Consider the following 24,458-nt stretch of genomic DNA (forward strand, 5'->3'; position numbering starts at 1 on the left):
TCCAAACAAGGAACAACATCTCCATGTTCCAACAAGGAACAAACTTCAATCTTCACCTGCAACTAACAACGCTATAAGAGGGGCTGAGCAAAGCGGTAACATAGCCAAACAACGGTTTGCTAGGACAAGGTGGGTTAGAGGCTTGGTTCAACAATATGGGAGGCATGATAAGCAAGTGGTAGGTATCGCAGCATAGGTATAGCAAAAGAGCGAGCAACTAGCAAGCAAAGATAGAAGTGATTTCGAGGGTATGGTCATCTTGCCTGAGATCCCACAAGGAAGAAGAATGAGTCCATGAAGAAGACAAATGGACGTAGTCGAACGGATCCTCACAAACGCGACGTTAATGGAACTAACCCGAAGAAGCAACACCGGAAAGAAGCAAACAACATGGTAAACAACAAACACAAGCATGGCATGATGCACAACCAAGTATGATGCATGTCCGGTTTAAAGAAGCATGGCATGGCAAAGTGCAACAAACAACACTACAAATTAAGTGGAGCTCAATATGCAACGGGTTGCATATTGATGGAACACCACATCAATTATTTAGTTCTCTCTTGTTTATGTACTCACCAATATTAAATGTTGTTAAGCATGTCAAGAGATGATACATAACAAAACTATACCATCTAAACAATTTAAATGGGGCCGGGTATAATAAACAACAAACCCGGTAAAACCCCATATGCCTTAGTAATTTAAAGCAACAACAATTTAAACATTTTAATTATTGTTATCATGATGCGGATGACATGAACAAGTTTTATGCATTTTTTATTAAAAGTTGACAAGAGCATTATGAAGCATTTGTCATCGTGGCGGAAAATGAAAAGGGGTGCCACGGCAACGATAACGAAACGGTGCCACGACAACGTCCCGGTTTCCGGTAACTCGGTTGAGATGCGGGTGCAAAAGGAAAAGTGACGGGGGCGTGTCATGCAAGGATGGTGGGGTGCTCCCGGATACCGGGTCCCCATGGGTTAGCGGCAAAAGAGGAGGACCGAGCAAGTGACAACTCGGACACGGTGCAGACAACGGGTGCATCTCAAACATCGCAAGCATTCGTTCACGGACGTCGTCTCGGGGTTATACCTTCGGAGCGTGCAAAGGGGACAACTCTCATTCGTAGAGGTAAGTAGGCATTCTCGCGACGGCGGTAGTGGAAGTAGTCGTTCTCGCTTCGTAGATGTTCACACTCCGTAGGTGTTCGGGGTCAACAAGGAACTTGTCGTCCACGGGTCTTCGAGGGTCGACGATACATGTTCTGTAAACGTTCGAGCGACGGTAGTGGTACACATTCACGGAGTAGGTCGTACACGTCGACGGTCTTATCGGAACCTCGTCAACGTTCGCGACCCACCTTGGCGATCCGAAGGGGTACTTCGCGTCATGGTACTTGGGTCTTCGGACTTGCCGGTCTCGGTTCTTGCGACGGTAGTTGTACAAGGTCGTCGTGGGAGGTAGTGGTACTCGCGAACTTGTCGGATCCACAGCGACGGTTGTGGAACCTCACGGATTCGTGGTCTCCGGGCGGTCCCGGTCTTGACGATGGGGTACTTGACGCATCCCGGATATGTAGTCGTACACGGTGTTACATGTAGCCGAACTTGAGGTGGTCTTGGCGTCGGACTTGCGCGTTGGACAGAACCATGGCGAGGTTCAACAGCTACCCCACGTCCATGATGAAAAACGGAGCTCGGGCAGAGAGTCGAAGCAACTAGCAGGGACGTGTGTGGAGCAACAACATAACACCAACAAAGACCATAGCGACATGGAGCCTTGGGCACCATCGGGGTGGAAGGATGCGGTTCCTTCCAAGCTCTCGGAGAGGCCGGCCATGGAGGCAGGAAGGTGACGACACTGGGGATCGATGATGGGGCTCCGGCGAACTCCAGCAACGCAGACGACGAAGGGAGCGAGCGGCGCGAGGCTCCTGCTGGGCGCTCGAGGTGGCGCAGGCATGCCGGAGCCACCGGACAAGATGCAGCTCACCGGAAGGTTCAGCAGGGGCGCGATGGCCATGGAGGTGGGGCGCAGCACGGCGGCAGAGCGGCGGCGGCTGCAGGGCGCCGGCGGCGGGGCGCCATGGCCGCTTGATGAGGAAGGAGGGTGGCGCAGGTTGGTAGAGGAGGGCGGCTCGCATCCTCGGGGTTCCCTGCTCGCGAGCACAAGGGTGCAGGAGGATGGTCGGGGTGCGCGAGGGCATCGGGTGCAGGCGCGAGATCGAGAGGAGAGGGAGGGGATCGTGGGAGAAGGGTGGCTGCGGAAGGGAAGCGAGGAGGAGATGGGATCGGGAGAGGAGTCGGGCAGCGGTCTCCCTGGCGGCGCTGGGAGAGATCGAGAGGGAGATGGATGGGCATCGAGGGAACGGGCTCAGGAAGGCTAGGGTTAGGAAAGGAGACCGGGCCTTAGGAAAATGGGCCGAAGTGGTGGAGGGCGCTGGTTGCGGGCCTGGTAGAGCTGGCAGGGACGCTGGGCTCTTCACTCCCTCTCTCATCTCTTAAACTCTCCTTTTCCATTTAAAAACAAAACAGAATAGAGAAAGAAAAGAAAGAGGAGGAAGGGGTGGAATCTAGGCATGGGGATAATATTCCCGGACTCGCAAAAATGTGTATGATCCAAGAAAAATGGAGTGGCCATTTTTCAAAGTTTAAAATTCACACTCATTTGATTTGAATTCAAATGGTTCGAATAGGAAGTGAGGGTTAGGAAGGTCCAAAAATGTTCGGATTTTTGGTGGAGCTCCGGAAAATGATGAGAGAATATATGGCAAGGTTTGATGAGCAACTCGAAGCAGAAAAGACTTGAGAGTTACATTGCAAGTGCGTCAAGGTAACTCCACAAGAATGGAAATATTTATAATAGCTCCCTAATATTGGGAGGATATGTTATAAAGAGAATCACCATGTGAATTCTCTCGATTTAAATGGACCGAAAATCCATGCAATTTATTTAGTGAGATGCAAAAGACTTATGACATGATGACATGATGCAAAGCACAAATAAAAGGGCGGGCACAAAAGAAACACACGGCGAAACCCGGAACACATGGAAGTCTTCTCGAGCATCGGTCTCGGGGCGTCATAGAAGGGGGATGTAAAGAGCTTCAAAATGAGCTAAAGAACGACAAAAACGGACTCCGGATGAATTAGTTATGGACAAAACGGTGAAACGGGGATGGCTGAGATGTCAGGGGCCGGAAATCAGAACCTGATGTCCAGAAATGCGTGCAAATTGCGCTCCAGGAGCCGGATGTCCGGCTTGGGGCCCAGATGTCCGGCCAGGTGGCCCGGATGTCTGGCCTGAGGCCTCGATGTCCGGCCCGACGATTCCAGATCGGGATTTGGACTTCGAAACTCGATTTGGGGGTGGAAATAGATGATTTTAGGGGCAAAATTGCAGAGATTTCGTGGATGGAAAGTGTGGAAACTTGGGGATATGTTAGATCCACTTGAAACCAAGCAAATCCATGGATCAAATCCAATAAAACTTCATCAAACCAACAAATCACAAAAAAAATTGGAGCTATTTTTGGTGGGGATTTTCGAATTTGGGGAAGAACATAACAAAATTAGGCTAGAAAACAGAGAGGGGAGGCTCCAAAATCGTGATAAACGTGGCTCATGATACCAAGATGATGTAGGTTGGAACCCTAATCGGCCGATCTTTCATGAAAGGAGCGGATCCCGCGAAGAACACGAGGAACACGAGGGGGGAAAGAGGGAAAACACAAGGGGAAACACAAGAGGAAACACTAAACCAACACGAATAAGACACACATGTGCTAGATCCTCGAGTACATAAGGAAAGATACACAATCCACGGACAACTAAGGATGATACAAGGGTAGCCGGTCTTCTCCATGAGGAGGTCTTGAGTTCTTCCCTAAAAGGGGTCTTGAATCCGCTTGGGGGATTTTCTCTGGTGGAGGCTCGAATCTCCGAGGAGAAGGTATCCAAGTGGATGAGCAAAGCTCTCACACAAAGTATGAGCTAATCCTTTGCTAACCCTAAAACGTAGGTGGAGGGGGAGTATATATAGTCTAAGGGTCGAAGGGGTACATGGGCCTTGGCCTAGATGCACTGCACACAGGCAGGGGAGGCCGGACGTCCGGGTGACGGGCCGGATGTCCGGGGCTTCACGGAGAGCCGGATGTCTGGGATGGCAGGGCGGATGTCCGGGCTGGAGGAGCTCACTTTGTTTCTCTCTGTTTGGAGGGTGCCGGATTTCCGGGGGCGAGGCCGGATGTCTGGGACTTGGCGAGGCGCCGGATGTCCGGGGTTGACGTTGGATGTCCGGAGCCTGTAGCACTTGGCGGTTGGGCGGCTGTTGCTGTAGTGGTCGTCTCCAGCGGCCGGATGTCCGGGCCTGGGGCCGGATGTCCGGGTCCCTGGAGCTGCCTTCTTCTCCTTTCGGCGTTTCTCTTCATCCGTGGACTTGGCGGTTTGTCCGACTTCACGTGCAACTTCGGGAGGGTACTCTTGATACCTAATCATGCATAACATTCCAGACTTAGGTAGTAGCCATGCCTCTAGAGGATCAAATGGGATATCACTAAGGAAAGAAGTCACCTCGTTCTCGAGAGCTCTAGCTCGTGCTCGTGTCATGGGGATGATCGTAGGATGCTCCGCATCATATTAGATAATGGGTTGTGAGAGTGACAGAAGTTTAAACCCTAGTTTATGCACTATTCCGTAAGGGACTGATTTGGATCCAAAAGTTTAATGCTATGGTTAGAATTTATTCTTAATACTTTTCTCGTAGTTGCGGATGCTTGCGAGGGGGTTAATCATAAGTAGGACGTTTGTTCAAGTAAGAACAACACCTAAGCACCGGTCCACCCACATATCAAATTATCAAAGTATGAACACAAATCGAACCAACATGATGAAAGTGACTAGATGAAATTCCTGTGTACCCTCAAGAACGCTTTGCTTATCATTAGAGACCGTTTTGGCATGTCCTTTGCCTCAAAAGGATTGGGCTACCTTGCTACACTTTTGTTACTACTATCGTTACTTGCTCGTTACAAATTATCTTGCTATCAAACTACTCGTTACTTATAATTTCAGTGCTTCCAGAGAATACCTTGCTGAAAACCACTTGTCATTTCCTTCAGCTCCTCGTTTGGTTCGACATTCTTACTTATCGAAAGGACTATGATTGATCCCATATACTTGTTGTCATCAAGTGTCAAGGTCTAGAGCATCCAAGAGGAATTATGGATCGTGGCCAAGTTTGTGAAGGTTTGGAAGTCACCTTGAAGACTTACCACGAGTGATTGGGCGAAGTCCGTGTGACCTTAGCTCAAGGAGAATACAGTAAGGACTGTGTGTCCATTGGTTTAAATACCAAGCTGCTCCAACCAGACGAACAACTGTCACAACAGTTGGAACTGGTCTACCAAATCACTGTCTTCACCGAGCTACTGGTTTTATTTCCTCAACTCTTTAAATTCCTCGCTTACTTGTTGTTGAACTTGATCGTTACTGTTTGAAGACTTTGACTGAAGAATTTCTCAATTTTCTCAATCCTATTTCTTCAGTCACCTTGTCTTCTGCCTGCTTATCCTGTTTACACGCTACTTGTGCTCTGTGCTTGTTTTTATCTCATCACGATGAATGTGTTACTGCCATGTTATGCTTGCACCGGAGTACTTTTTCCGCTGCTTGTATTTCGTCACTTAGCAAATTCCTCAAGTAGTAATTCCTTAGTGACGAATTTGTAAAAATTGCCTATTCACCCCCTCTAGTCGATATAATGCACTTTCATTACCTATCTTTGTTGTGGCGAGTGTAGGCCAACTTAAACGCTCATATTCTCATCTATGCTTGTATGGTATTTTGTGATGTTCGCCTTGTTTCCGACATGTGACAATTGTTTGTATGATTAGTCACATGTTGGGGCGTACCCAATATGCGCTTCTATCCTTAGCGGAGACTGCAAAGTCTTTGTTCGGGCTACAACTACATGTTGAGCGTTACACATACTTACCACCTCCGTTTTGAAAAGTGCTACAATACTTCCTGCGTCTGGGGATTACCAGGGTCTAAATGATCTCGTTGTCATGGATTCATTGGCTTCTTAGGGTTTGTGCCAAAGGCAATACCATGCCATATACGTTGGTTTAGATAATGGGTTGTAGTAGCCTCTATGTATAGTTGGGTATTGTATATATGACATGTTAGGAGATAGAGACTTAGCGTTGCCGCGACGCCCCATTAAAGCTCTGACAGCTAGCCGATGACAAGATGATGTATCGACGTTGCAGCTAGAACCTAAATGCCTAAGAAAGCACCACATAATTACATTGTAGATTAATAGCTGGTAAACGAACGAATACAAACATAACCCACCAATGTAGATCCACTTGAGATTAGAGCTTGCACGACATAAAACGATTTCGATAAGGAAGATCGGTAGTGCAATAACGAGCACGCTCGCCATTAGCTTCGTGATAGGTATCATGAGATTAAGCTTTAACATATTAGACATAAGGAATGGTGAGCCAGTAGACGTTGGTAAAGCAGCACCACTATGAGCCTGACTAATGATGGCTGCTGGAGCAATAGCCGGACGGGTTGGGAGCAACCACACATGTAGCATTAGCAAGGATTGTTGCATATGTGTATTGTCACTCGTAGAAGTGCACTTCCCAGACCGCAAGATGAAGATTTATATGAGTCGACAAGAAAGAAATAAATAGATTAAAATTGTGTCGGATGTGGTGGGGGTTTGATGGTAAGTATCTTATATGAAGGAGTCAACACTTGTAAAGTCGATCCCTGGGCCTGGATCCGCAATGGCAGCAGGGACACATGCTGAGGGGAAGAGCTTCTGGTACCTTGGCTATAGACCAAAAAGCAATGGATCATACTCTTTATGCTTGTGCGGTATTGTGGTGGGAAAGAGTCCGAGTGGTAGTTTTGTTTTTAATGAGGCCTAGCCTATAGAAGCGATGGTACATAACAAAATGCCGTGACATAGAAGTGATCCCCGACGTATATATATTTGATGGTTAAACAGATATACTCCATCTATTTCAAAATAACTGAATCTCTAGGACTGTTTTATGTTAAACAAACATCAACCATTTCAAATGTATCTAATATGAAAATATGTTTTATAATGAATCTATCGAAGCAAATTTGATGCTGTAGATGTTGACATATTTTTATATAGACTTGATCAAACTTATTAAAGTTTGACTTAAAACGGACTAGAACCTCAATTAGTCTGCAATAAAGGGAGTACACTATTAAACATGTTTCAGAAGTGGATCATTTCACCTTGCAAAAAGTATGATGACATGATAAACACATGAGATAAGCAACACACATAAAACTATGTGAATGGGCGGATCATCTGAACCTAGAGTCAAATTCAGAACCCATGGGTCCAAGCATGTACTCTCTTTAAAAACAAGTAATCTAAACAATCTTATATTTCTTTCGGATCTAGCAAATTTATTTTCTTTTACAATTTTATATATTAAGGGTTACATTTTAATAAATGTCGGATGACGTCTATCCCAGGCGTGAAAATCAGTTAGCATCTGCAAAAATGTCCCTCACCGTCGGATTCATAATCGAACATTGGATGGAACGGCTCCAAAATAAAGACACCCAACCGCAGTCCATACTCCTATTTCCCCCCATCTCGCCTGTTCTTCTTCTTCCCCTCCCCCAAGCAAACGAGAAGGATCAATGGCCGCTCGGATCATGAGGCTGCTCCACCACCACAACCGCCGCCTCCTCGCCACCGCGGCGGAGGCCACCGCTCGTCGCCTGCCGCGCGCTCCCCTTGGCGGCGCCATCTACAAGGTAAACCAGTGACGGGAGTAGATAGCCCTATACCCCACTCAAGGTGTTCGACGCAATGCCGACGTCGGTCTCGACGCCATTGTCGTTGCCTCCTGATTTCTTCGGTTCAAGTGGGACTTGTTCTATACCGCAATATCTTCTTTGGTCTCATAAGGCAACCCAATGCATGACCCGTGTCAGATTTGAAGTAGCAATCGGTCCTCAGTGTGTTGCTGCTCACACCATCTACTTGTAGTCTTGAGCAATGCATGTGCTTGTAATTTATCTAATAAGTGAATGATTCCTGTGAAATTTTGTTTGTAAACTAGCAGCACTCCTCTCGTACCCGCCCCCCCCCCCCCCCCCCCCCCCGCGATTTTTTTTTCATCTAAGCGCATATATTCTTCAGGACATTATAGCATTTTTTTACATACCATAATTTTTTCTGAGATAGTTTAGGGTTTCTTCTTTGGCAATGTACACAAAGACTGATTTTGTTTTTACTCTTACCTACATTTTCACCAGGATGTTGCAAAGGCTGAAGGTTCTCACCTCTGATCTTGAAGCTTGCTGTATGATGCTGTATTATGAAAATTCAATTATTCTTATGTGCCTGCATTCCATTTCTTTTGGTCTTCTGGCTACCGTTTCATCTGTGATATTCTTTTTGTTCCTGGTGGTCGGTGCTGTGTGAGAAGGAATTTAAAACGCTTGGTTTGCTTTAGTTGGAATGAAATTATGTTCACAAATAAGTGTATTTTACAATGCAGTTATAATAGAGTGTTCGTATATTTGATGCTTAAACGGAGTCCTGGTCTTGTGAAAGGGCCATCCAGCCTTTTGTACGTTGCATGAACTAACTTTGTCCAACGACGTTTTGTAAACTGAGATTGGATAGTACAAGAGAAGAGCATCATGAACAGTCAAATATCCGCAGCATACTCCATAAGGCTACAACTTATACTGTTTCTCAGCATTATCTACTATTGGTTCTGGCTGCAGAACTGCTGTTACCGAAATATACCAGATTAGTATAATTCATATGTGTACAATTTAAATACTATCAGTTTTTAGACCCCAGCTACAGGTAATGGTGTTACAAAGCATAGCTGTCCAGTAGTTCCCTTGTTGAGGACAGTTCTACTTAGTGTCTCATTGGGCTTGAACACCTGCACGTGCACCTGGATGCCCTACATGCACTACTTACATGATGGCTGATGTAGTAACCACCCAGAAATGTCATCAGCCAGTGGTACTCAGGATTTTGTCTATTTTCTGTTAACATCTTTTATAAGGGATTGTTTGGATAGAATTGTGTGCCCTGCTATTATATCCACTTCTCGCCAAGAATTATCCCACTTTTATAAGTCCTGTCAGGATTTTTTTGGTAACATCTCTTATCTATGTTCAAACATAGAATTACATATCCTGCTATTATTATATCTACTGTCATCGTCTTTAATTTTTAATCTTAATTTTACTAGAAAACGTACTGAAAAAAACTTCCTTAAACTTCTTTATGGAACCTTTCTTTGAGAGCATTCTGCCATTGCTATAATACAAATCTGAGATACTCGTTTTTACTTTGTACATAAAACTTAATTGATCAAATTTATCATATGTTTGGTACCCAATAAAGGTATTAAATAACTATTTGACTCTTCCGTTCTTTGTTGTCGAAAATCTGGACCAACAGTCATTTACTGTACCATGCCCACTTTTGCTGTGGACCCTATTTAATGCAGACATGGTTTTCTTTTGGCAAACATTCCAGCATCCTCTTTAAAAAATTCAAGGTGGTACATGACCAAGTCAAGCCCTTCTAGTCCTCTGACAATGCAGGAGTACCGCAAAACATTTCCTTCTTTAATAAGGTCATCTGCATCTTACTCCTCACAAGCTTCAGACCAAAATCCCAAAGAGGTACATGATGCTAGCTAGTTCTGTTCGTGTTTGATTATTAAAATTATTCAATGTCGTGTTGTACATTTTCCTGCTTGTTTTAGTCTTCTCTTGGTATAGTTTTGAGCAGTGCTGTCCATATTTTGAACATGCTACTATAAATTGTACAAGGACAATATATGAAATTATTAGTTGTGTCACCTTGTAACCATCTGCACTCTGCAGTACTGCTAAGCACCTGTGCATACATCATCAGCTTCTGTGAGCTTCTTTCCATTTTCATAAGACTAAATTATGTAGGTGTCAGTGCATCAGGAAGTGGCTGTATCACTATTGATGAATGTGTATACATTAGCCTCTGTAATGGGGTTTTTTTAAACAATATTTGAAGATTAGTATGTACTATTTTAAATGCTGTCGGAACGGGACGATCACGCTGAAAAGGTTCTGCCTCATTGGTTGTATCAGTATACATAAATTTCTAGGTGCTTCTTTGGTCTTGAATCCTAGATGTTCTCGCATGAGATAACCCAATTAGGATCTTCATTTTGTTTAACCCAGATTCCATGGCTGATGGCAAGGTAGGAATTAATGGTCCGATTCTGTTGTTTAGAGTTTATTTATTGAAAAAGAGTCGAGTATGTCTGTTCTCTTCTTGTGTATTTAGTTTCCCTTAGAAATATTAATCACCTAATGTCTTGTTTATTTTTTATTTTTAGTTTTTGAGGTTCCCTGTTCATGTATATATCTTGACCCAAATTGAAAATTATTAGCAAAGTACTCTTTGTATGGTTTAATAGTTGTTCATGTTTCCTATTTAATAACTAATATTTTGCCTTACGGTGCAAGCCAATGCTGAATCATATTTCATTTTTATATTGCTTATAGATCACTGCCCTCTTTATCCTCAGGGGAAAAAAGACTTGTCAACTGTTGGAGATCCCTTCGATGCCCCTACGTATAATATACCCGAGAAGCCAGTGACTTTTGCTGAGGGGGCTTCTTACAGTGTTGTAATACTCGCGGGGCTTGGAGTTGCAGCATTAGCTGGATATTCTGTTTTCAAGGAGCTTATTTTTGAACCAAAAGAGTAAGCCTTTTGCATTCTTCTGATTGAACTTAAGGCATTAAATAACAAAATTCTGTATGTAACTGTATTTTTTGCTTAGGAAACTTGTTGGTTATATCTCATTATGGTATTTTGAGAACACCTACTTGTTACTACCTCTGTTCCTAAATGTAAGACATGTTGGCAGTTCAAATTGAACTGCCAAAACGTATTACATTTTGGAACAGAGGGTGTACTTTCCAAGGGCGTATAGGGAGTATGTACTGCCACTAAGAAATACCATGTCAGGCATGTGCGAAGTTTTCTTTTCCTCTCCAGTGTTAAGCATCATCCTCTCTCCTCGGTGGTAGCCACAACTAAATAAATGGATCTCATTCTGTTCTCTCCCTTCCCCATTTCACTGATGATTGGGCCCATGATTTTTCGTGAGTTGGTGACGGAGTAAGTTATGGCGCTGTTTTTTTGGCTTGGCTCTCCTAGCCTTCATGTATCACCAAGCCACCTCACCTGGTACCGGCTTCAAAGGCACATTGCACATCACCTTGGTAGTAACAAATACTGTCCCATTTTTACAAATTATGTAGTAATATTTCTTATCTCAAAATGCTCCCTCCGTCCCATATAATGTCAAAAAACGTCTTACATTATGGGATGGAGGGAGTACTTGCAATGTCTATCTGAACTGCAGGAATTCACTGTCGTTAATATTGTATACTTTGTTAGCGAAAAAGTCTGCTAATTTTACTACTATATATATTTAAAATCTGGAGGACCTTGTGGTATATATATTTTTAAAAGTATGCTATTTCCCCTTTTCATTGTGTGCCACTACCTACCACCTGGTTGATGTTCTAGCTGCTCCAACTTGCAGAAAATCATGCTGTCGTTCATTAGTAATCTACACACTTTTCGTATTACGCTGTATTACAGTGTCACAATCAGCTTTGTGCCTGCATTTCTTGGCATCTTTTACTCTTACTAATGACACTTCTCCTTGAAGCTGCTTACACAATAGAATTCATGCTCATTATAGCCTGGATGTTAAGTTTTTGTTTAGCATGTTGTCAGTTTTCGTATATGGATTGATACTCTCCTGCCAGATTTACTGAATTTCTTTTGTGCATCAAATGATATGTTTTGTCAGTTTGAATGCCTCAATCTCTTTTTTACATCACATAGTTTTTCACATTGCTTTTGGCTACGTATTATCTATGGGTTTTTTCGGGAAGATGCCTGTGGTATTTGCGTGCAACCTGAAAGTGAGATTGCTTAACGCGTGTTGTTGTTACCATCCTACAGGTACAAGATCTTTGGGAAAGCTCTAGCAAGAGTTCAGAGTGATAGTCAGGTTTGTGGGTGTTAGTGTTTTTTCTGTTCATCCTGACATAGTATTGTAGTTTTCCTCTCTTATTATATTTCGTATTTCACATGTTTTGTCAGGTTACAGCGAGAATTGGGTACCCTATTACTGGTTATGGTAATGAAAGCAGAAACCGTGCAGCTCGACAGCGTATTCCAAACAGGGTTTGGACAGATGAGGATGGTGTTGAACATGTGGAGGTACTATATTATTCCTGTCTCTGCTGTTCTGCTGCTGTGACTTCTATGTTGTCTTGTACATCAAGATTAGTGTATCAAATTCAATAAAAAAAATACAAGTTCACTGTAGGGGGCTGCAACTTGAACTTTGACTGTTTCTTAGCGGTATATGGCAATGAGCCAGCAACTTCCTTAACCAGGATCAAGCTTGCGAATGATAACACAGCGACAGAAATTAAGATGAAATCCAACATGCTTCTTTTTTTGTTGTCGTGTAATGGCTTCTTGCAAGTTTTATATATGCCTTTTAGAATTCAGATGATGCTTTGCTACCGTGGAAAGGAACACTAGGATGCCATTTTATAAGAGTTTCCATAGTTGCATTGCAAGCCTTCAAACTTGATTATTGGTCACTTGAATCGACATACATGTATCATTTCAGGTCAACTTTTACATCCGAGGTCCGCATGGAGCTGGAAAGGTATATTCAGAGATGTTCAAAGATAACTCTGACAGGACATGGAAGTTCATGTACCTTCTTGTTGAGTTTACAGCACCGCTACAGGGACAAGTAATGTTAGAATCTTACATACCAGCGTAAGGATGCATGAGACAATAGTTGCTAGGAACCTTGGTAATATGGGTCGAGGAACTGGGTAGCAGGACGCGGGTCGCCACCTCTTCAGGTAGAGCTGTGGCGAACCTCTTTGGGTTAGGTGTGACAGAGTACACATTTTTGGGACATGGGCCATGACCCCCAAAAAAATTTGGTTGATGGCCCGGGTCTCTTCTATACATTTTTATTACTAGTGCAGTACAATTTTTTTAGAACAATGATGCCTGATCACTGGATGTTCTTGTGGATGTTTTCCTTGCGTGTACTCACCCGACGTCATGTTATATTGTCTAGACTTGCATGTGCTACCTACTGTAAAAGGGTTTATAGCACATGATGTCCAATGCTCTTTCTATGATTGGAGTAGTTGTAGAATTAAATTATTTTGGAAAGAAATGTTTCGAAGCATGACCCTAATTGTATGGATAGATTCTTCTTTGACTAATTTAGAACATGTCATTGCGTTTTCTTCGGGGATGGCGATGGTACTTGCAACTACTTCTAGTTAGTTATAAACATGATTTCCTTTGTGAATTTTCGTCAACAATAATTTTAGTTATCACTATCAAACGTTGGGATCAATTAGGTGAGGTGATTGTTCTTTGTTTGTGGTTCCTGATAGATAATCTTGTTCATCAGATATTCTATAGTTCGATGCCTTTTTACCAAAATGTTTGGTTGCTGGGTTTGAATTCATCACTTTGCCCCCTCCCACGCCTTCTCGATCCATCTCGTTAGCGGCTGCTACGGCAGATGAGGAGGATGAGCTTGGAAGGATGCGAGGGGAGCCACACTGTCATACTAGTAGTATTTTATTAGCAACAAAAAGGGGTGATGGATCAGGGGAGCAACGGGCATTATCCTAGAGCACCTCCAACGGGGAACATATAATCAGTCCCCGAAAGTGGCATGCTACACTTTGTTTCCCTTCCTTAAAATAACGGCGTGCAGTACTTTGCAGAGCCTTTCCTGCGAGTATCAAACCCTGCATGATCATGCCTATTACTCTCTCCCAACCATGAGTCCACTCGTGGCCCTCGACACCCCATATCTATATCTTACGTGCCATCAACCATCCACAGTGAGATCACAGAAATCCTGGCGCAGATCACCCACCCCTTTAGGACTTTTTGGCGCAGGGATGTAAGACTTTTGGAGGTTCAGTCACCTCATGATTCCACCCTACCTACACATGGACCAGAGCCATTCTCAAACCAAACTCATTGCCCCGGGCGTCCTCGCCCCGCCCTCCCTCTTGTCCTCATGCTCCTACGTCCTACCAGACAAATCTCTCTCACCGGTCACCGTAGGGGCCTCCGGTTGCTTCAACGGTGCAAGCCTCTGCCGATGTTGCTGTTGCCGGCGTTGCTTTCATCTGTTGGATCAGCGTCCCTCCCCTGATTTGGTGCAAAAGCTGTACCACGTACATGCATGGTAGTGGTAGGCCCTTGAGATTCACCTGCCCCCAATAACGCATCAAGTGGACGTATCTTTCAGGCCTCATATCTTCCCTGTAGATGCATGATCGTGTTGTCGATTCCCTCCCGTCGCCGACCCGGAAAGGGCACGCACTTTCACCATGCGTGGAGAGGCAATTGCGCTTCCTACCTGGTGCAGGAGTAGCAAAGGTTTTTTTTTTTTGAAACAGGTAGCAAAGAAAATATTCGTGTCAGGGATAAGGTTGATGCCGCGGGTGTCTGACAAGAATCGAGCGGCTTTTATAAGAATATATAAAAATAAATCTGGCTAAAATGTGCCCTTGCTAGCAAAAATCCAGAGAGAAACGTTCAAAAATATAAAATATGATGCCTTTTTATTTTGGTGTACAAAATTATACTGTAGAAGTTTAATAAACCATAATCTAGGCTGGTCATGTTGTATCCTTCTCTCTCTTTAATACAGTATAATATAGTACTCCCTCCATTCTTTTTTTTGCGGGTAGAAATTTGTATTACTCAAAGCATCAAGTCCTTACAATCCATCGCTGCCAACTCCAAAGCATCTGGAGGTCCCGAACCAAGCCAAGTCATGGTTCTACCCTCGCTACGAGCAAAATATGCTAAACTATCACTAACTTTATTTTGGCTACGATTAACATGAGTAATACAAAAATCACGAAGGGACAAAAGATATCTAATCTCCTTGATGATGGACGAGTAGACCGATCTATCAATATCTGAAGCTTGAATCAATTTTACTGCCATTAGGGAGTCCATCTCAACCTGCACAGGCAAGTCGCTTCTCTGGATAGAAAATGATAAACCTTCCATGCATGCACATAGCTCAGCTTCGAGTGCGTCCCGACAGTGAAACAATTGCCTACAGGAAGAGAAGATGATGGCACCCCTCTCATCCCTTAACACCATACCTGCACCAGCCGAGCCATCCTCAGCAAAGGAACCGTCAGTGTTTAACTTGACAAATTCAACGCTAGGAGCAGTCCACTTGGGGTCTGCACTTTTGTCCATAAGAGGCCGAGATGCTCCATATAATATCAGGAATTTTCCTTTGGACGATTCAGCAGCAAGATTAGACTTTATGCCAATGATAGAGTCCAGGTAGCTCGTCAAAAATCTGCGTGAAACTTCCATGGGTGGCGGGGCTTTGTTGTGAACAATCTCATTGCGTATATGCCACGCCCTCCACAGAGTCATTAGCAGCATGGACCGTTCAATGTCCTGCAATTTAGAGAGCATTTGCAGCAGCCATTCATGACCGGAGGACTGGAAGGAAGATAGGTTTGGTAAAGGCCAGACTTCCGACATGATATCATAGAGCACACATGATAATGTACAGCGACAAAGAGCATGAAATGAGTCCTCAGTTTCCACAGAACATACCGGACACAGGTCATTTACCTCAAGCCCTCTTTTGTGCTTATTATTCCACGTAGGAAATGATTCAGTAGCAGCTCGCCATGCAAAGTTACGAACTGAGGGAGGAACATCGGCGGACCAAATGAGTTTCCAACAATCACGACGTCCATCCGGCCTCGAGCTAGAACCCGTGGCGCTGTCCATGAAGGCCTCCTCAAAGCCGAATTGATATGCACTTTTAACAGAGAATAAGCCAAATTTTCCTGGACCCCAAGCCAAGGTATCCTCCTCCAATCTTGGCGAGGCCCTAATCTTTAAGATTTCAAACACATCCGCGGGCACAAAAAATTGCTGCAGTAAATCGGTCTTCCAGAAACCGTTATCATTAAGAAAATCCGAGACAAAGTGATACCTGCATCTTCCTCTTGCAGAAATAGGTTTGTAGGAGTATGGTCTAGGGATCCAATTGTCACGCCATACACGAATACTCCTTCCATTCCCAACTCTCCAAACCAGACCTTTCTTCAAGAGTTCAAGACCATAACTAATTGCTTGCCAGGAGGACGAAGCGTTACCCGTGAAAACCGTGTCCACAAGATTACTGTCCGGGTAGTATCTCGCTTTTAGAATTTGAGCACATAGATTATTAGGCTTGGAAATCAGTCTCCAAGCCTGCCTTGCTAATAAGGCTTGATTGAAAATTCTGAAATCTCTGAAACCAACCCCTCCTTTGCACTTTGGTTGCATCAGATCATCCCAAGCTCTCCAGTGCACTTTTCTCTTGCCCTTTTCTGCTCCCCAATAATATGCTCGCACCATCCTTGTGAGTTCATCGCACACCGAAAAAAGGTAGTTTGAAGACTCCCATCATATATGTGGGGAGGGCCTGGGCTACAGATTTGATCAATACCTCCCTCCCAGGCTGGCCTAGGAGCCCATCCCCCCATTGGATCAGTCTCTTTGTCAAGCTCATCTCGAGGTTTTGAAACTTTCCCTTGGACATACGCCCATCCGGCGTTGGAAGCCCAAGGTACTTTTCCTCAAAAACCAAGCTAGTGACGTGAAGAACGTCTCTGACCTCCTCCTGAACAGCAAAAGGGCAGGCTTCGCCGAACATAATCGAGCATTTATCGAAGTTCAAGCACTGCCCCGTTGCCTTACCATACTGATCCAAAATGTAATGTTTATCGAGCATTTATCGAAGTTCAAGCATTTATCCAAGTTCAAGCATTTATCGAAGTTCAAGTACTCCCTCCGTTCCACAATGTAGTGTTTCCTCTATCCTCGTGCTTCAACTTTGACCGTAAATTTAACTACCAAGACCGATTGTGGCGGGAGCAAAAATTATATCAGTGAATTCGTATTCGAAAGAAGTTTTTAATTATGTAACTTTTTCTCCCGCCGCAGTCGGTCTCGTACGTTAAATTTATGGTCAAAGTTCGACCTCGGAAAGCGCGAGCGCACTATATTTTAGAATGGAGGGAGTACATGCAGCTCTCTCACATGGTTCGAAAAATCTTTCCTTAATAATAAAGCACGGATTGACTCCGTGGGTTCACCGTCACAATACGCTTCTTTCCGTGATTTTATGCTTTTAGTTTGAATTTAAAACATATTCGAGGTGGTACTAAAGATCTCTGTGGTTTTTTACAATTGACTGTTTTGAAGTGGCGAAGAGATAAAACGTTTCGTTCCGGTAGAAAAAAAAAGGTCATGGAATCGAACCCACCGACCAGAACACGAGATGACACATGCCATACCAACACACCAAGAGTCCACATTAACAAAATGACTAGAATATTTCCATATGAGGTACAAATTCTGTTCCGAGGCCCAGCTTTTAGGTTGTTCCGTTTTTAAATCTCCTCTCGTGGGCCTCGGGCCGAGTTGAAGTGGCAGCCCGGCAATAGGAGAGTGGGCTTAGGAAAAAATTATTGCGCCGGCAAGGTATCAAACTCACAACCTCTCCGTCCTTTCTAAGAAGGCAACCAGCGAGCTAGCTTTTCCTTGTGTTAAAAAATGTTCTTTTTTGAATCAATAGTCCCACCTCGCTATAGTATATCAGAACGCACCAATTTATATACGTCGGTATGTAGACAATTAACAAGCCCTAAGATGAGGTCTGGGATTAGACGGTCGGAACGGACAATTAAAAGTAAAATGAGGTGCATGACGTTGCATACGTGCATTGTAAAAAAAGAGGAATTGCGGGCTATGAAAGGAAGGATGGATTTGAGGATTATTTATGGGATGCAATGATATTGCCATACATGAAAGGATGGAAGGAATTGGATGATTAGAAGGAATCAGATGCATGACGTCTACATGCATCCTAAAAAGGAATTGTGGGCTATTAATGGGGAAGGATCTATATGAGGATTATTATGGGAGCAAGGATGGAAGGAATTGTGCATGAAAAAAGATGGAAGGACGTGTGCATGTTGCAAGACAACTTATATGAAAAGGATGCATTCCAGGATTGCTGCAAACGGTAGAATTTAAACTGACGGATTGCCAAAAAAAGAACTATTTTTCCTAAGAACACATAATCCTTATTTTTTGGATAATGTGGGCTGACAGTGGAATACCGAGATGAGAAAACATGGACTAACCGCAAGCCAAGCGGACAAATAAGGGATATCATGAGAGTCCTAAAAATGTCTGAGGCGTTACGGTCCAAAACTATATAAGGGCAAAGTATGTATTACCTCGCATTGGAGATGTCCTTACCATCGGCACCAGAACTCATTTTGCGATCATTGTGCAACTGAGACCAAGTGGTCCACCAGTCTAATAACACCTTGCAAAGAGAGTATAACATGACCCCACACTTTTTCTAAACCACGATTCGTGTGCCTACTTGCCGGTGGTGGCACCGTCCGGATGTCATACCGCGTGGGTGGGTGTTTTCAAGGATCGGGCAATTAGTATTTTCTCCGTACCGAAGCACGAGGTGTTGTGCTTGCAGATGGACGCCAATTTATCCTTCCCCTTGCAACGCACGGGCATATGTCCTAGTAAAAATAAACCATGATCTAACATGTCCAACAAAATACACCAACTCTTCGACCCCCTTGAGCATCTCGTGTTTTGAATATATGGCCTAACTGCAAGGTACTCGCACCTTACGGTTGTTAGCCAGGCAGACATCCTAATGAATCCTGTCTGTCAGTACTGAAATTTAAAAGTTTTTCGCGGTACCAGAATGTCGTGATCCCGGACATGTAAATTCCCAGGGTTACTCGCTCCGTCGCTCAAAAGGGCGTCTTTCCCGTAGCAGATATTGACTCGCGCGGGCTGCTGCATCTCTGCACCTACGTGGATTGACGTGCGCAGATGGCTCTCGTGTCACAGATTGCCTGCCACTGCAGCATGATGCAGAGCAGACTCGGCCAATTAATGATAGACTAGAAGAAGAAGCTGGCCTAGCCGACTCTTCTTCTGATGTTGAAACATTCTCGGTTTGGCTCCACGGCCTCCACAAGCAACATGTTTCACAATATAACATATGGAGTCCTTCTCAGAGACGGGGTCCAATGTCTTTCCCAATATTTCTGGGCTTGCACCAAGTTTGAGATCACTGTTGTTTGAAGCCTGGATGGACGCAGAGATTATTATTATTATTATCTAAAAGATTTACCCAACATCCTGAGCAGCTGCCATTCCCAGCCTATAGATATCCATTTCCGTGGCGCATCAGCACATGTTTGGCAAGAGGATGAGGAACGAAGCTGTCCTGTAGGCTGTAGCCTGTAGGGGGGTGAATATGAAACAAGCAGTGGCACCTTTCCACATGATGCATGCCCACACGACTATATCCAATTGAGGAGTTGGTGACCTATTCTATATGGTCATGTGGAGATATCAATATTGTAGCCTTCGTTCAGCGTTCAGCGCTGCCTCACATGACCGCTTTCAGAAAAGTTTTTCACCAGCAGCGGTCGTTTTACCAGAGAGAGACAGACATGCGGAGCACAAACGTTAGACTGGGACGCCACGACCCTCCTCCTTCCTCCAGTCTAGGGAAAGATAGGGGAGGATCATGGCCTACCTGGCTGTCTGAGTTGTGGACACCTACCACCAAATAATTCCAGCAGAGACAAATAAGTCGTCCTGCACACCGGTGGATAAAAGATATAGATATTATCCTCATGATGCCTTTCTTTTTAGATACAATGATCCTGATCGATGATGCCATGGAGCCCTGAATGATAGCACCATCATTTCTCTGCCGTGTAATGTAAAAAAAAAACTCTTCTAACACGAAGAAGCAGAGCATCCATACCATGATACCAACTCACCTTTTATAAGCTGATGAACAACTACAAGGTCAAAAAGAAAAAAAAACACTAACGTGCGCATGCAAGACGAAGTAGCTAGCTACTCCCTCCGTTCCCAAATATTTGTCTTTCTAGAGATTTCAAGAAGTGACTACATACGGAGCAAAATGAATGAATCTACAGTCTAAAATATGTCTACATACATCCGTATCTTGTGTCCATTTGAAATGTCTAGAAAGACAAGTATTTGGGAACGGAGGGAGTAGATGCTGAATCGATCCATCGCTAATCATGCATGCCCAATGATGCATGTAAACTACTCCCTCCGTTTCTAAATATTTGTCTTTCTAGAAATTTTAACAATTGACTACATACAAAGCAAAATGAGTGAATCTACATTTCAAAATATATCTATATACATTCGTATGTGATAGTCTATTTTAAATCTTTAAAAAGATAAATATTTAGGAACGGAGGGACTAGTATTGCTGAACCAGCCAGCCCCATATTCTCACCAAACACCCCAACAAACTGCGTACTTTGACAAAAATCAAACCAAATACGAGCCCCCAACAAACTTGAACTACCGCTAACAGACAGCTGGTACTGCAACGTGTACACCAAATTATACAATCGTACTTACGTACCAGATGTCTGTCTTCGTCCTCGCTCGCCTACCAACCAATGCAGCAGCAGTACAAACGAAGTCAAACAATCCTTCCCTCCATCAGCCTCGCCTACTCTCCCTTTCTCTTCTCTCTTCTCCCCCGGCCCAACCACCATGACAGCAAACCATCGCCGCCACATGACCAAAACGCCCCCGCCACAAAAGCCTCCGCTAATGATATCAGCAGCCCATATATCTCTCTCTATCTTGAGAACCCAGGATCATTTAATAATGGCGAGGTGCGTGCCGTTTCAAAGTTTCAGATCAGGGGCAGGCATGTCAAGTTCCCCCCGAGCCTCCAGTTAAACCTTCCCTATCCGATTCCAACTCCCTCATTTCTTACAACTCCAGCACACAAAAATCCATCCATCCATCCACCCAAGGAGGAGAGAAAAAGAGTGTAGGAGGAGGAGGAGGTGCCTCTGAAAGCAAGCCATCATTCGGCCACCAAATGCGGGAATGCGTATCGGCTAACAGGACAAGAGGCCGAGCACCAAGGAGCAGGAGCTGCGTCGGCGTCGGCGTCGGCCGGGGGACGGACGCCGAGAGAGCAAGCTAGGTAGACGCCGGCCATGTCGTATGATCAGATGCTGTCGCCGCTGCTGGGAGGCGCCGGGCGGTCGGCGTGGACGCCGCGGCTGCAGCAGCTGGGCGGCGATGCGGTGACGAGGCAGATACTCAAGTGCACGCGGTGGCAGCTGGAGGAGACCACGGACTTCGTCACCTGCCCCTACCACTACTACTGCGACAGCTCCTACCCGGGCGACTACCACTCCGCCGTCGGCGCGCTCGTCGCCGCCTTCGCGGCCTACTGCTTCGTCGCCGCGCTGGCCTTCGCCGTGCTCGACCTCGTCCGGAGCGGCGCCGCTGGCGTGAGGGGCGTCAAGCGGAAGTACCTGGTCCCCTCGGGCCCGTTCCTGCTCCCGCTGGTGCTGCTGGCGCTGGCCAAGGGGCAGCGCGTCAACGCCGTGTTCCCGCTGGCCCAGCTCGGCCCGGCATTGCTGCTGCTGCTGCAGGCGTCGGCGCTGGCGTTCCGGAACGAGGCCGACGGCGACATCCGGTACGCGGTGCTGGAGGCCTCCACGGTCTCCGGGGTGCTGCACGCCAGCCTCTACCTGGACGCCGTGGTGCTGCCCTACTACACGGGGCTGGAGGCGCTCCGCTGGTCGCGCTTCTCCGGGGAGTGCGCGTCGTGCCTCTGCCGCATGGAGCCGCTGGTCGTCGGCGGCACGGCGATGCGGTACCGCGGCCTGTCCAAGACGGCGCTGGCCATCATCTTCGCGCTCTGCTCCAGGATGGTGTGCCGGATCTACGGCGAGGAGCGGCTGAGCGCGTGGACGCGGTCGGCGCTGGAGGGCGTCGGGTGGGTGTTCGTGGCGGCCGACGCCGTGTACCTCGTCGGCTGGGTGGCGGCGGAGGGCGGCGCCGTGGGCGTGGCGGCCTACAGCCTGGTGGCCGGGCTCGTCTTCCTCTGCGTCTTCGGCAAGGTGTACAGATTCTTGGCGTGGGTGGAGTCGCGGCAGTCGCAGTGGAAATCCAGCCTCTGCCACGCCGTCGTCTGATCGCCGTAAAATCTTCTCCCGTCCGTCTGTATGTAGAGAAAAAAACAAGAAATTAAGAGAAACAAATCTCCTCCTCCTCCATTTCTTAGTTCACCTTTTGTTTCTTCATTTTGATGTACAAATTTACAATGCATGACACAATGGGAAGAAAGGCAAGAAATTCTGCAAAAATTTCCCCTGAAGCAAGCCACTCCTCTGTTTTCTGTCGGTCACATTGCAGTTTTTTGTTATTTTTCGAAATCAGAAAAAGAATAGGCTGTGCTGCGCTTTAGTTGGTGGTAGTTTCAACCTCGCCGCACGCATTAGTGCGTCGACGGTGGATCGGCTCGTCGGCCGGAGTTAATAGCGTGAGCATTCGGCAGATGGGGCCGGGTTCAGAAAAGCGAAGAGGACAAGCCAGCAGCAACAATGTCGCCTGCTGGCTTGTTCAGGGGGCTTGTCCGTGGCGATCGGGCGATGACCTAACCGCTGGCGGCTTCTGGAAGCCAGTGCTTGGAGGCTTCCTGCGATCTCTGACACTTGTTCCACTCGAGCTCTCTCTCTTGTCATCATCAGTTAATAAGTTTGAGAGCAAGTGGTCTCACCCAGTTGGGAATGAACCCAAAATTTGCCGCACCCGCCCGCGGAGTCACCGAGGACTGCTGTTTATCACAGTAGAGAATTTGTCAATGGGTGGAAATAAAATGACAGTAAATGTAGTGCTACTGCTTGTCACATAGTATGTGGCCATATGCATATAGTCTCCGTGAACCAGAGCGTTTGACTTGGCTGCGTACACTCCATATTTTCTTCGAATCTCTCTTGAGCAAGTTCCTTTCACCCTCATCATCACCGTGCGATTGCTGGGAAGAAAAGGCCAGTTGCATTCATAATTTTAAATAGCCGGCTAAGCTCCGATATAGCTGTTTGAGGGTGTTGCCGCTAAATGATTTCATATACAATTTGCCGCTATAGTCCAGCAATAGCTGTTTTTAAGAGTCGCCGCTAAATGACATAGCCCATTATTTAAAACATTGGTTGCATTGCATGCGGATGCGGCCATCCTTCCTCCTTCCTCTGGTCTGGAGGATGATTTGGTAGGGGCGATCGGGCCGGGCCACCGGCAGCCCGGAACGGGTCCTGGGTCTAAGTTTGTTGCACAAACCAATCAGTATAATGGTTTTTTCGTGCGTTGGAAGCAAGCAAGCTTAGGGAAGGATAACACAACGCATTCCCCGTCACTTTCCGTCCAGTCCAGTCGTGCGGGGCGGCTCGTGCTCGTGCGTGTCATTTCCTTGTCTTTCAGCCCAACCCCCGCCCCATGGCCATGCATGCCGCTTTTCGGCATGTGCACCTAAAGATCGCAGCTGTTGGGCGCTGATCAATTTGTCTTGTAAAGTACTCCAAGTGGGAGGTGCGTAATGCTCACATGGGCGAGTAATTTGGCCTCTGCGTCGATGCAGCGAGCTGGCCGAGTCGGGTTTCTCGCGTTCTTCAGATTTTCTCAGGCGATCGAGAAGGGGTGCTCGGCTGGCTTACAGGCTTCCATAACTATGCTGAGGGCTGAGCCATCCTACGTTTGGACCGTGGATTGGTGGCGAGCTTGGGTCGGTCCATTGCAGTGCACGTGAATGCAATAAGAATGTGCAGAGAGCCACAGCGGAGCCTGTCGCTGTCTCTGACCTGCGTGTACGCCATAGATAGTTTATTTATGAATCACGTACGTACTCACTGTCTATCCACCAGTTCTTTGCCCTTTTCTGTCGCTATTCCTGGCTGGCCGCATGCGTACACATAACCTTATTGTTCGAATTAAGACGCGCGCATATGATATGATATTCGGGAAGCGCGTTTTGACCGGCTCCTCGCGCGCGGTAGACGGACGGACGACGACGACGGTCGGCCGTGAGCCGTAGCTGGAGACGGGGAGGCGATGTTATCTACATTTTGCTACCTGGTCAACGGGAAAAACTCAGTCCCTGAACTCTGGGACTTGGAGGACACGCTGCGCCTGTAATGTTTTTCCTAGATCGAAACTGGCGGATGGTACGCAAAGCAGCGCATGCAGATGCAGCAGGGGACAAGCAACCAACGTGCCAACTGCGACACCGATGGAACTCCTGTAGCTCGCGGAGCCGACGGTGGGTACTGCCTAGTGCCTACTGGGGTAGTACGACGATGACCCCCCCGGTGGTCCAAAACTGATGATGCAGCGCTACC

At 45.9% G+C, this 24,458-nt stretch overlaps 2 protein-coding genes across 2 annotated transcripts; both read left to right on the top strand.

Annotated features, from left to right (window-relative positions):
- Positions 1-7,614: 7,614 nt before the first annotated feature.
- Positions 7,615-13,405, top strand: LOC125552255 (putative mitochondrial import inner membrane translocase subunit TIM21). Its single transcript, XM_048715749.2, has 7 exons — positions 7,615-7,829; positions 8,334-8,352; positions 9,583-9,731; positions 10,622-10,800; positions 12,079-12,127; positions 12,220-12,339; positions 12,761-13,405. The coding sequence occupies exons 1-7, from the start codon at positions 7,713-7,715 to the stop codon at positions 12,917-12,919; spliced, it is 792 nt and encodes a 263-aa protein (XP_048571706.2). The 5' UTR covers positions 7,615-7,712; the 3' UTR covers positions 12,920-13,405.
- A 7,433-nt stretch (positions 13,406-20,838) lies between these two features.
- On the top strand, positions 20,839-22,466 carry LOC125553996 (uncharacterized). Its single transcript, XM_048717628.2, has one exon. The coding sequence runs from the start codon at positions 21,270-21,272 to the stop codon at positions 22,257-22,259; it is 990 nt and encodes a 329-aa protein (XP_048573585.1). The 5' UTR covers positions 20,839-21,269; the 3' UTR covers positions 22,260-22,466.
- The last annotated feature ends 1,992 nt before the right edge of the window (positions 22,467-24,458 follow it).

The sequence above is a fragment of the Triticum urartu genome, chromosome 4A (assembly GCF_056163025.1).
Source record: "Triticum urartu cultivar PI428250 chromosome 4A, HENAU_Tu73, whole genome shotgun sequence".
In the NCBI taxonomy this organism is placed as follows: Eukaryota; Viridiplantae; Streptophyta; class Magnoliopsida; order Poales; family Poaceae; genus Triticum; species Triticum urartu.